Here is a 13963-nt window from a genome sequence, read left to right as displayed (position 1 = left end):
GATCCTATTTGCCCTATTTCTTGCTTCTAAACATTGCTTTGAAAATTTCATAGTCCTGTCTATCACTACTCCTAAATCCTTTCCTTCCTCTACTGCCTCTAGCCAACATCCCTCCATTTCAAAGCTAAAGTTTGTGTTGTCTTTACCTAAATGCATAACCTGACACTTTTTAGAATTAAACTCCATCTGCCACCTGTCTGCCCATGATATCAGCCTGTCCAAGTCTTGTTATATTCTGTAATTGTCCTTTTCACCCTGTACTGCACATGCTATCTTAGTATCATCTGCAAACTTTGATACTTTGCTACTAATTCCTATATCTAAATCGTTAATGTACACCAAGAAAAGAAGAAGTCCTAGCACTGATCCTTGGGGTACCCCACTAACCACTTCCTTCCACTCAGACATTGCCCCATTTAATACTACTCTCTGTTTCCTATCAGAAAGCCATTCACTAATCCAATCAACTAACCTACCCCCTATCCCATGTAGTCTCAATTTGTACACTAGCCTCCTATGCGGTACCTTATCAAACGCCTTGCTAAAATCTAGATATATAATATCTATGCTATTTTCATCATGTAACTCCTTGGTAATATATTCTAAGATATCGAGCAAATTTGTAAGACAGGACCTCCCTGATCTAAAGCCATGTTGGGTATCTCTAATTAATCTATTCTCATTTAAATGCTCCTAAATACTACCCTTAATGATTTTCTCTAGTATCTTACATACTATACTAGTTAAACTGATCGGTCTATAATTATTCGCATCATTCTTCCTACCTTTTTAAATATTGGTGTAACATTAGCTAACTTTCAGTCCTGAGGTATCTCAGGAAACCTAAGTGATCTTTCAAAGATTAACTTAAGTGCTTCAGAAATACTGTCTACACCCTCCCTAAGTACTCTGGCATGTAGCTCATCAGGACCACTAGCTTTCCTATCATCTAGTTCAAGAATAAATTTCCTAATAATTCCCGATTTTATATCAATATTTTCTAAAGCTCTTAAACTACTCGTCGCACTGTTTGTAACAGGATTTCCTATTCTTTTCCTAGTAAATACTGAAGAAAATTGTTCATTCAATAATTCTACTATGTCTTCATTTTGATCTACTACTACACCATCTTTTCTGAGTGGTCCAATCCTATCCTTATTTCTTTTATCACTGACTTTGTAATAACTATATAATTTTTTGGGATCTTTACTCGCAGCTCTAGCTAGTTTTATTGCTGCCTGCCTTTTACTTTTTTTTATAATCTTACTCAAATTATCCCTGACCTGTCTGTACCTAATAAAATCTACATCTTCCCCACTTTTCTGCAACTCTCTATATGCCCTCTTCTTCTCTCGGATCTGTCTACCTATCTTGTGAGTCCACCATAATTGCTTCCTGTTTCTATGCCTTATATCTTTGTAAGGGATACACTGCTATAATCTCAAATCAATAAAATCTTGATAAGTAGATGTAAATATATTTTATATATATATATATATATATATATATATATATATATATATATATATATATATATATATATATATATATATTTTTTTTTTTTTTTTTTTTTTTTTTTTTTTTTTATTTATTTATTTATTTATTTTTTTTTCTTTTTCCGTAGCCTAAAAGTGAAAAGTAGTTCAGTTGTTTGTTTACATTTGTTTGGGACTGCAACACTCCAAGGCAGAACTTCCAAGGAACAAGTTCCAAGATAAGCAGCACTGTTGTTTATGAGTGGACAAAGCTGTCTGAAGAGTTTCTCATAGGGAGCATTAAAGGCGAAAAATAGCAATGACTTGTTAGGGATGAAGGGGCCGCCATGTTTGTTTATAGTTGAAAGACGCGACAAAGGTGGAAGCGAGCTTGTGTGTGATGACCAGCATCAACAAAAGTTGACAGTCTTCAGAAAGTTGACAGAAAGAGTTGATGGAAAAGTGCTAGTGTGACGCTGCCTTAAGCAACAACACAGGGTAGCATCGGTTTACACTTCTGCATGGCGAGTTTGCGGCGAATTTGGGGTGGAGGCAGATTTTGACCGGGTGGGTGGCGTGCGAGATATGAATGTCGAATTGGCGAGTAAGTTGGTTAAACCTTGAGGATTTGGTATTAATTAACTGAGTTCGAATTGGCGATAATTCGAACTGCGAACGATCAAATCACGAGGATCCCCTGTATTTAACTTTTATCCAATGTTGTTGTTCTGATACTCTATTAAAGGTAACATGGGTAGAGAGGAGGGCTTTCTATACATTATTGTGAGTAGAATGTAGTGTACATAAATTTTTCACATACAGTGGAGACTCAATACTCGAATGTCTAAATACTCAAACGCAAAAGTTCAATTGAATACTCGAAAAAATACCTAATAGTTGAACGTCCATGCCTGTGGTTGTAAACAAAAGCTCCTTTGTGTTCCCCTTCCCCCTCCGCCAGTTGTGACTTGTGCTGCTGCGGTCATCAGAATAATATTTTCCTGCATTCTGTCTGTAGTTTTTTTTATTTATAAACTTGCATTAACACCAAAGGCTTATTAGTAGTGAAAATATCTGGAAATCAAATGGCCGCAAATTTGATCATGTACAAAGCTTTGTCATCTCCCTTCTTGCAGCAGCCACTGTCATTTGGGAAATTTGAATTACCAGTGTTTGGATTGATGTACTTTTACTGTAAATGTATTTTCATTTACACTGGTAACCTTTATATTATCTGCCTAGGCATGTGCCCAAACCAGCTTACACCATTTCCTTACACCTAGAATTTGCATCGGTTTATGCCCACAAACTTAGTGTTTACCTTTGCTAGTAGTGGTGCCACACCATTGTGTTGCCACTCAAATCCTCAGTCTTGCCGAAGCTCATATTATTCTGGACTTTCATATTTCAAACAGAAATACATAGTCAACTCTCGATTAATGCAAGGGTTATGTATGAGATGTTGCGTTATTCAAAGATCATTTTTCTATAGTGGTAATGGTGGGGGGTTACATTCTTGGTGACTGGGAAAGTCTGTCTGTTTTGGGGAATCTTGCTTCTCAAACCTTGTAAAAACTATTGATACATCACTAGGTCTTGGAAACAATAAAAACATGTTCTCATTTTATTAGCTCTGATGATACAAAACATGCACTCCAGCTCTATCATATTGACAATTGCTTTTCAACTTCTTTTCAATGGTCACAGTATTCTTTGATTTTTTGGAATCTCTTTCTTGTGAGGGACACATGGATGCTATAGTGCAGGTAGGACACTAGGTAAAAATGCAGAGAAAGAAGCAATCCACTCACAGTTACGTCCAGACTGAGGAGTGAGGTCTCATGCATGCATTTATGTTCACAAAACAACATTTCTATTAGCTTTTTGCAAGTCATGCCGTGGTACCGTGGAACCATGCGTGCTTTGGGGTCTGAGGGGTCTCCAAGCGTACGGGTTCGAATCCTGTCCACGGTCTGAGTTTAGGTTGGGCTTTCTCACTTGGGGCAACAGTTTCCTAGCGGGTGGGCTTTGAGATAGGAGTTACCCTAAAAAGTATCCCCTTTAGCCCATAAATTCCCATGAAAAGTCCACATAGTTTAAGTAAAATAAAAAAAGTTATTTTTTGTGATGCACAAAATGAAATCTTGCATGAAACATGGAAAACAAAGCAGATAAGGAGGCATTAGTCTGTCACTGACCACTTCTTCTTGTGACCCTCTTTAGCTTGTGTGTTGCTTTCACAACAATATTTATTTCTGCACCTCTATTGCTTTCTATAATGGATATCATACCTTTGCATTCATATACGATCATGCCATGAGGATCACCTTGACTCCGTGGCACTGAGTGGTTCAGAGAAGCTCTCTTCCTTCTCAAGGATCTTCATAGTATGATCATATACAAATGCAAAGGTATGATATCCATTATAGCAGGCAGTAGAGGGGCAGAAACACAAATATTATGGTGAGAGCAACTCACAGCTAAAGAGGGTCATGAGAAGAAGAAGCAACCATCCACGATCAGTGATGGGCAAATGTTCCGATCCTCATCTACATAGTACTTTTTTTTTATTTTTTATTTTTTTATTTTATTTTATTATTTTTTTTATACCATTTTCTTTGTTCCATGCAAGATTTCACTCTGTGCATCACAAGACAATCCTTTCTTGGTGGTAAGGCTTGTAAAATACTAACAGAAATGTTGTTTTATGAACATTAATGTATATATGAGACAGTAATACCTCCTCGGGAGGTAGTTTGACTGACAACCTGCTAGCAACCTTGTTACTATAGCAACAAAATCTCCATTTTTATGGGTACCATTTCGCAGCCAGAAGTTGCTTCACTCATTGTTAAGTTTCTTGGATCCCGGCCCAGTGCAGTTCCCACTAGAAGAAACGTGGGTGTGCAGGACATCATGAAGTCAAGTTAACCCGCATTAAATCAAATAAAAACACATTATTTACTCATATCTCCTTAAAAATTAAGTTGTGTTAAATTGGAATTGCGATATTCAAAGTCCCCTTAATCAAGAGTTGACTGTACAGTGCTTACTCCAATTTTGCGAGAAATGGGGCAGCATTGTGAGTCACAAATTTGGAAATCGCAAAATTGGAAGTATTATTCCTATGGGAAATATTGAATATGGTGGACCCCTCGTCCATGGTCGCCTGAATTTTCCTTCCTTTTCCTTTCTGTTAATATATTGAGCCAGGTATCTTTCCATATAAATGATCACAGTGTTTGTACAATGGCTACGAGAATAAAAAAATCTGTCCACCATAGGTTTTTACAGCTTTTTCAATTTTCTCACTGTTTTTAAACACCATTCTCACAGTTGATTCCCCCACACCAAACTCTGGAAATATCACAGTTCCTTTTTCCATCTCTTTTTATCTTACTTATCTTCATCTTCTGCTCCAAAGTTAGCCTAATGGTTTTCTTGGATGGTGGTGCCATGTTGCACAAAGTCGAGCACAGGGATTCCTCCAAATTTGCAGAGAGAACTTCGTGGAGGTGTACGTAAACAAATGGAAGGCGGGAGGGAGCGGGGCAGTGTTGCCAGATGAGCTTCGTTGAATTACCGCCAGATTTTTATGAAAACTAACCAAAAACCACCAAACTATGATAAATATAATATAAATATGATGATAATATAGTATAATATGATAAATATGAATAAATTAATAAAATATTGCCTATATAATACAGTAATATATAATTTGCGGGAATGCTCTCTCTCCCATCACCACTTGCAATACCGGGAGAGAGGAGCAAGATGAGAAAATAAAAAAAATGTCAATTTTTTGTCCTTGGTCGCAAAATTTATAAGTGTACGAGACTTACCAGAGGTCAGTTGATGTATGGTTTGAATTTTACGAATATCACCTCTGCTGTGGGGGCGCTCACATGAGATACCATCACACCTTGCCGCGCGTCAGACTTTAAAGAGATGATCACCCACGTGAAGGGCAGTGTAGTGCAAGAAACATAGTAACCAGATTTCACCATGGGGGGAGAGGAGGGCATGTGAACGGCCCCCCCCTCCCACACAACAGAGGTGATATTCGTAAAATTCCAAGCATACATCAACTGACCTCCGGTAAGTCTCGTATACTTATAAATTTTACTTCATCCAATCACCTCTGCTTGTGGGGTAAGGCGAACACATGAGGTTTTAAAGCCACGTGGGTGTCGAAATAATCGTAATACCAAGAACCATGCCTCGGAAATTAAGAAACCATAGCCAGATTACGTGACACAAAATTTATTCCACGTAAGAGTTGACAGAGATCACAATGCCTGCATTACCCCGAAGTGCAACCATCACCGCCCAAGAATATACCCAAAAAAGAAAATTTACAAACACAGACAAGTACATGAACATTCACGCACATATTATTGGTCAAGATGCAAAACCGCCTCTTGAAATGTATCAGAAGTGTTAACAATTTCCTTGTCATAATGTCTAGCGAATGTGGACTCATGAGCCCAACCCGCTCTTGCCAAAATAGCACTGACAGGCACCGCCAAAGCCTTCGCTCTCGAAGCCGCTGCTGGCCTCACACTACCTGCAGTGAAAAGCTTGGTGTCAATACCTGCCATTGCCAACAGAATTCTTATCCATCTTGCTATGGTGTCTTTTGTAACAGAATGGTGAGGCTTTGTAAAACTAATAAGTAACTTATCAGAAGTCAGATGGTTAGGCCTGAGCTTCGCGGTGACATTAATGTAGTGCTGCAGAGTGTTACAGACACAGAGGCGTGCATCTCTCCTATAAGCTGTAAAGGTCACACTTTGTATGTTAAAAGAAGGCCGACACTGTTTGACATTGTCCCCCAATGGGACAGTGATAGAAAAATCTGACATTCCCATACCATTGAACAAGAGTAAGTGAAGTGTTTGGGTTCTCGCAGCCTGAGTTAGTGCCATTAACATCACGAGTTTCAGGGTAATCTCCTTTAATGTGAGATTTGTCAGAGGATGCATAGACCTTAATTGCATAAGTACTGGCTGAACATCCCACGTCCTGTCATATCGTGGCCTTGGAGGATGTAAGTTGAATACCCCTTTCAAAAACCTATTTACTAACTGATGTCTGCCTGCTGGAAAACCATCGACTATAATACCCAAAGATGATAATGCACCTCTTGTTGTGTTTACTGAATTGTACCCCACACCTCTGAGAAATGAGGCTGTCAGAAAATTGATGATGTTCGTCACAGTGGGATTAAGGGGATTGATGTCCCCTCCACGACAAAAGTGTGTCCACCTCCTGATGTGTGTAAGGTACTGTTTCTGTGTGCCAGGTCTCCATGATGCCATGATGATACACACACCCTCTGCCTGTATGCCCTGTTGTCGGAGGGATCCCCTGAGAGAAGGCATGCCATCAACTGCGTGTGACTCAGGATGGGATGGCATTCGGCTGATGACGGATGTGTCAGAATGTACCTCGATTTCCGTATGAGCCGGGGATGATCGATGAGCATGCTTAGAAGCATGCCCATTTAAGGCTGTGACGTCCCAAAAGGAACCACGATCCACCCCTTGACTCTTTCCACCCGAATTTTCTGGAGGCACCTAGAAATTAATGAAAAGGAGGAAAAAGCTAAGGAAGTGTAAACTTGTCCCAATTAAGTGAAAAGGCATCGAAAAAGGCAGTCTCTGGGTCCAGCTTCCACGAGTAAAATGGAGTGACCTGTTTGTTAAGGCGGGATGCAAAAAGGTCGATGAAGGGGTCCCAAATAAAGCACAGAGCAACCTAAATGTAGGCACATCCAATTTCCATTCATGCCAGCTGTTAAATTTTCGGGGAAGCTGCATCCGCAACAAGGTTGTTTTCCCCTGGGATGTGAGAGCAGGTCACCCATGCGTTATGTTTGATACACTACTCCCAAATCATGACAGCGACGTCATTGCAAGCTTGAGATTTTGTGCCTCCCATTTCATTGACATAAGTGACCGCCGTGGTATTATCACCAAAAATCTTAACATGCTTATCCGTCAATTCTCGTTCAAACGTCCGTAAAGTAAAGAGAATCGTTTTAAGTTTCAAGGCGTTAATATGCATAGCCGTTTCCTCCAATGACCACTGACCGCCTGTAGATTGTTGGTGTAGACTGCCGCCCCACCCTACTGTTGAGGCGTCTGTGAATATTACAATGTCAGGTCTTGATCTGAAAATGGCTCTATCCTGCACTGCTGCATTGCTGCACCACCAAGCTAACTCAGATTTCATATTCTCTGAGATAATCATCATAGCATCAAAGTTCCCTTGGGCAATGTGTAATGCATTAATCTTTGCTGTCTCAAGGTGTCTATAATGCAATTTCCCTAACGGAACCGCTGAGGTGGCTGCCACCAGAAGGCCAATGACCCAAGCCACTTGTCTGATTCGTGCGACATCCTTACCCATGAGTGCCCCACAAGCCTGCACTAATGTCACCACTCTGCGCTCAGGAAGGGAAATTTTCATGGTTACAGTGTCAATTATATTCCCAAAATACTCAATCCGTTGAGTTGGGACCAAAACAGATTTGTCCACATTGATACAGAAACCCAGTTGTCATAAAAGAGCTAAAGTGTCCTGCACACATGCCATACAACCTTCCCAAGAGCTATTACAAATAAGGGAGTCATCAATGAAGCTAGTAATGGTGTAACGCTTATTCCTCAAAGTGGAGTAAACCGGCTTTATGAGCTTATTGAAAATTCTGGGGCCTTCAGAAATCCCATTAGGGAGACATGTAAATTTATAAACTGTCCCCTGCCAGGTGAAACAAAGAAACTGCTGCTGCTCGTCAGCAATCTTAATGGAATAATATGCATGTCTTAGTCCACAGAAGCTAAATAGTCCCCTGCACTAATAAGCCTAATGGCCTGCTCAAAATCCTCCATTTCAAAATGTTGATATGGAATATGTAAATTAAGGTCCTCCAAGTTCAGAACCATCCTGTACCATTCTTCTTTGCCCTGAAAAAATGGGAGAAATCACTTGCTCCTCATACCTAGTTGTGACTGTGATGACCTTAAGTGCTAGCAATTTTGAAATCTCAGCATTAATAATAGCTTGTTCTATTTCATTGAAATGGTACTCCAAATTACCTGAAAAAAAGATGTCTAATTAAATCTACCTCAATGTTAAGGTGACAATGCTAAACATAATCTAAAATTATGGGGTCACTGGTGATCTGATGCCATGCACCAACAAACTTATGAAGCCTGCCACCTCCAAAACTCTCACTTGCCTGGATTACTGCCGGGGCCTGGAACCGCCCCGGCTCTTGGCGCTTTTTGGCGCCATGTCACGGAAACCAGGAGAAACCCGTGGACCATCCCTAAGGCCACGGTTCCGAAACCCGTAAGGTTGGAAGCGGGAAGAGAAGCCTCAGTATGCAGCACCTGGTCCTGAGCCCCTTGTCCTATTGCCAGGAAGACGCCATGGAAACGATGTCTTCTTGGCCATAATCGTGGACTTGAGCTTAGCTAACTCTTCAATTTGCTTTTACACTCTTTGAGATGTCATTCCCAAAAAGGAACCTAGTCATGGGTACCTTCTCTGTGCAGAGATGACTAAACTTCTGGTTCAATTCATGCTTCATCACATACCGTCGTGCTAGGTTGTTCCTGAAGTTGGCATTACCCAACAAGGCCAGAGCACCATTAAGAACCCCAACCTCTTGTGCCACCACTGAGTGCTTCTCCTCTTGAGCCACTTTATCCAAAGTCAACAGTGACTTAGTAATAACTGAAGCTGCTTGCAGAATGTCCTTATTAACTTCCTTCAAGCAGAAGTCAGTCCTCCTGGCATCAAGCTGTAAAGCATCCAAAATTTCTAGGTTGCACTCAACAGGTGCCAGTGCAGGGCAGTTGGACGGCCTCATCACAAACTCATCCTTACAGATAGCTTTGTGATCCTCCTCATGCACTCCATTCTCAAACACAAAGTTCACCATGTCAGCCACTGTACTGTCAATCACCCCAGAGACAACTTCAGGCGGCCCAAAAATCTTTGCACATTGATGCAATGGCCCCAAGTCCCTGGATAATGGGGCAGGAACCCCCTCCTCATCACTGGCCCCTGCCACAAACCCACCCCCGTAGCCCTGCTGGGCACCAACGAGGGGCTGGATGGCAAGATGGGCTGCTTGTCCGCCGAGTCAGAAGACGCCATGGGAACAGCTGTAACACCTTACCATGTCGCAAATAAATATAACCACGTAATATTCCCATGGACGTCACTAACTGCTCCCTACTGGGATTACGGATAGTAGGCACTGTACCTGCTTTGACAGGTGACGTGGCCTCGCTGAAAAGCAAACATTGGAACGGGAGACAGCACCTCCCTACAACGTCCGCCTGACGTGGTGCGGTGTAAACAACTGACGCGCGGCAAGGTGTGACGGTATCTCATGTGTTCGCCTTACCCCACAAGCAGAGGTGATTGGATGAAGTAAAATTGGTGTATCGCAAAATTGGACTAAGCACTGTACTTACAAGTGGAAGGATCTTCCATTTTTAGCAGAGATAGATAGGTTTGCAGTTTATCTGCCCAATCGGGCTGTTTCTTATCAGATTGTCGGAAAAAAAAATTATAGGTAAGGATTGGCAGTTTTTTGGTTGTTTTTTGCATACAAAGTCTTGACTTATAGGGACGATTAATTCACTTGTTGGTCATGCCGTGGTTTCCACTATTTACCCTTCTAAAACATTCATGGGACATGAGCTAGCTGGATAAACAGCTGCAAAAAAATGTGACTTAGCTAGTTCAGATAGGTGCTGAATGACATTAAAAAATTCCACTTGATTAATCACAGACACTGAGATCCCTGAGGAACAAGTGATTTTAGAGGGATAGGCAATTTGGCCTCTCAGTGCTGCCATAGAGACAACATGTGTGTGTTCAGACTCTGTTCACCACCACCACCACCACCATCATATCATCTGCATTTTTTCTCCCTCTCTTCCATCCTCACCCACTCCTCTGCAACCACTGCCACTGACTGAACATTTCACTTCATTCACAGACCTTATGATTCAAATATCTCATATTACTACCATTCCATATCCATTTGGTTGCAATGTAAGTGATATTAGGCTTTTTCCTCCTTGAACAGATTGATTAATTTTCTATTGATTTCAATGGAAATAAAGATGTGGCTTGCACCATATTAGGTTGAACTCTTGGTCATGGAATGTATTGAATTAATATAACCTGTGATACCACTGTACATTTAATGTGTGAAACTGATTAGTGTCTTTTTTATGCACTATGTAATGTCTATAATACCCATTTTCAGGATAGAAGAGTCTGGAGGTCATCTGAGTATTACTACATGCTCAGATCTAGTAGAAGGGCTAATCAAAGCAGGCAAACTAAATGAGGCAACAAACACGGTGTTAGCCATGGTATCAGCAAACACTCACCCAAACCCACGTGTTTTCAAGTTTCTTTTGTTAACATTGGCAAGTGCAGGCCAAGTGGAGCCCATCAAAGCCCTGGAGCGTTACATCACTGACCACAGTCTGAAGCGGCGTCTCAATTATGACAACTTGCTATGCACAGCCTACATTACTGCTGGTCGGAGTGAGGAGGTGCTGGATGATCTGCTCAAGGCTGTTAAGAACACCTCAGACAAAAACCTTGAGGAGCTAGCACAGAACTTTCCCAGGGGTGGAATCCTGGGCATTCTGGAGAAGGAACCTAACCACTTAGCACAAGGTGTGTATGCTTTTGAAGAAGTAATTCACAAACAGAAGTATTGCAGACCATCATCCAATTCTAATTTCTTAATATTGTCTTTCATTTCATTATCATTATATGCAAATGTTTTTTATTGTTCTCCATAAAATGGATGTTTCAACAATGTGTCTTAGAAAGTTAAGGGGCAGAGGTAGCCTGGGGCAAGTCACATGTTTGCTCACAGTGGCAGCCATTTTGTTTAGAGTGAGAAGCTAACAGATAGTTAAAGAGTTGCTCTCTTTCATTACGAGTAGGTTATCAATTTTCACCAAGAATCTACTGTAAGTATATGATGATTTTTTAAACAATATTCTTAACTAAGTGAGAGAGGGGAAACAGCTGCACTTCTAAACCCCCCAGACCTCCATACCCTTTTCTTCCTTCCCTACTAGTACTTGTCTTTTGTCTGGATTAGAGATAAATTTAACAGTTTTCCCCACAAACTTAGCAACTGCACGAGATCAAACACCATAGAGGATAGACAAGGCATAGAGAGGAAGAGGACAAAGGCATACTAACACGAAATAGGGAGGATATATGTTTAGTTTATACCTAAAGGTGGGATTACTTATGTTATGCATATAGAGTACCAGTTAGGTGCCATTGGAGTCCAGTATTTTGACACTTCTAATTACTAATTCATATGCATGTTAGCCCCATTGTACCTCACTACTCCTGCAGGCTGGATTGTGGTTCTATCTACCATGTTTTGTGTGATTGTCCACCATACTTACTCCTATATTCTGATGAGTTGACACTGTGCTCTCCCTCTTCTCTGTCTATATGCAGTATGTTTTTTTTGTGTTGTATGTTTGTGAAATACGGAGGTTCTTTTTCAGTGCGCAGCTCAGGTAATGCGATTCCTGCTTTATATGCACCCTCACTTTATTTCCATCACTCATACAATGAGCAACATTTTTTACTTTATGCACACTTGGTGAAAGAAACTTTAATTTAAGAAAATGTATTTGCTAAAAAAATATTTATTTATGCCAGAAGCCAATAAAATAAATTGAAATAAATTTAAAAATGATATTTTAACAACAAAAATAATAATTAGATGACAAAATATATAAGTTAAACATCACACAACAAAGAACCAACGAGACAGTTTGATGCTGTATTTATGTTTTGGTCCAGCCACGTTGTTCCAGCTTGCTTATGTAACGGTTTTATATTTCACATTTGCCTGGCATTATGATATTTTTGACCTTTGTAAGTTGGTGATATGTAATATGTATAATCTTTCTAGGTTTGTGAATATGGCTCCTTCCAAAAATACGAAATAGAATGGTGTTACATTTATAGTGAAGGGTGGCTTATCATGAAATGTAAATATTTTCACTTCAATAGAAACTAAACATCATTGCCAAGGTTGAGGCAGGTGAGGATCTCCATGATGTAGCCAGATTTTACTCTGACAATGAGTCCAGAGTGCATAACAGTGTGAAATGTAAAGATGCCATAAAGAGCACAGTGCAGCAGGCATTGCCTCGTGCTAGGGACTATATTGTGGAGGTAGCTCATGATCCCCAACTTCCCCTGCAAGCTCACTGTCCAGCCACTATATGTAAGTAAGGGCTTTGTTGTATGTGGAATTATTATGTTTTGCTTCAGGAATGATCGATTTGGGGCAGTTATAGGGGGTTCTTAGGGGTCAGTATTGGTGGGTCCCCGTCCACATCTTATTTATAACATAGGGTTCTATTATTCAATTAATGCATTTTCAATACATGTGCACATTTTCTTGGTCCTTTTCCTGTGCACTAAGGGAGGATCCCTGAACTGCTTATGTCTGGGCTCCCAAACTTTGCTTGTCTAGTTAAAGAATTGTATAATATTGAAGCTACAATTTTCTACATTCTTTCTGGACTTCATCAATTATATAGGTGGTTAGAATCTTTTCTCTGGAAAATTGTGAATATGTGACTCATGTCAGTCGTTATTGTAAAGACGATTGTAGTTTGTGACAAAGTATACAAACACCCTGTCTTGAGTTCCATGTTACCTACGTTTCACAATCCTCAAGTTTAGTTTCACACTGCTTTGACAAGTGTTAGTCATGTTTACCTATCGTTGTCATAATATGTGCTGCCTCAAGACTCCAAACAGATATTCTGCATCTGTAGCACTGACAATGTCAGATTCACAAATGTTTTTTGCCACTTGGAACAGAGAGTCCATAGCTGTCATTACATTGTCTCTTATTCATTGATGTGAGCTCACCACCACCTATTTCTGCCTTGATCCATGGGAGAACCCTCTTCCACCAATGTTTTGCCATAGCAATACTGACAAAGTGCCAACATTCCACCATTAAGTCTATAACTTTTTTGATAATTGAATTACAAAAGAAATTCCGTGCTGTCATAATTAATTTCCTTGTGGCTGGCACTGGCAACGCTGCTTGGAATGTTACCTCATCCATCCTATGCATTGCTCGTGAGTGATGGGGCTCCAACCCACGATGCAGTGTTCACTGGCATTGCTAAGTGAAATACAGGTATTCCCTGCTCTAATTGGTTCCTGATAATCCAATCATAAAGAGAATGATGATATAATGGACTTAAGAATAAATACAAAAATCTTCCAAAACTTTTATATGTGCCCCTTGATAAAAAAAGATCATGAAATGTCATATCTTAATACAGTTATTGTATAAAGTAATAAAACATGTTATAAATAGAAAAATCAACACAAGAATAAGGTAATAAAATTCAGATGAATAGAAATTATTATTGCAC

At 40.1% G+C, this 13963-nt stretch overlaps 1 protein-coding gene across 1 annotated transcript in view; it reads left to right on the top strand.

Annotated features, from left to right (window-relative positions):
* Positions 1 to 13963, top strand: part of LOC123501426 (leucine-rich PPR motif-containing protein, mitochondrial-like) — a 362529-nt gene that overhangs the window by 270645 nt on the left and 77921 nt on the right. The window contains exon 21 of the mRNA XM_045250254.1: positions 10777 to 11198. Within this exon, the coding sequence (XP_045106189.1) occupies positions 10777 to 11198 (422 nt within the window). The remainder of the gene's footprint in view (positions 1 to 10776; positions 11199 to 13963) is intronic.

This window comes from Portunus trituberculatus, chromosome 9 (genome assembly GCF_017591435.1).
Source record: "Portunus trituberculatus isolate SZX2019 chromosome 9, ASM1759143v1, whole genome shotgun sequence".
NCBI lineage: Eukaryota > Metazoa > Arthropoda > Malacostraca > Decapoda > Portunidae > Portunus > Portunus trituberculatus.
This window is presented reverse-complemented; position numbering and strand designations above follow the sequence as displayed.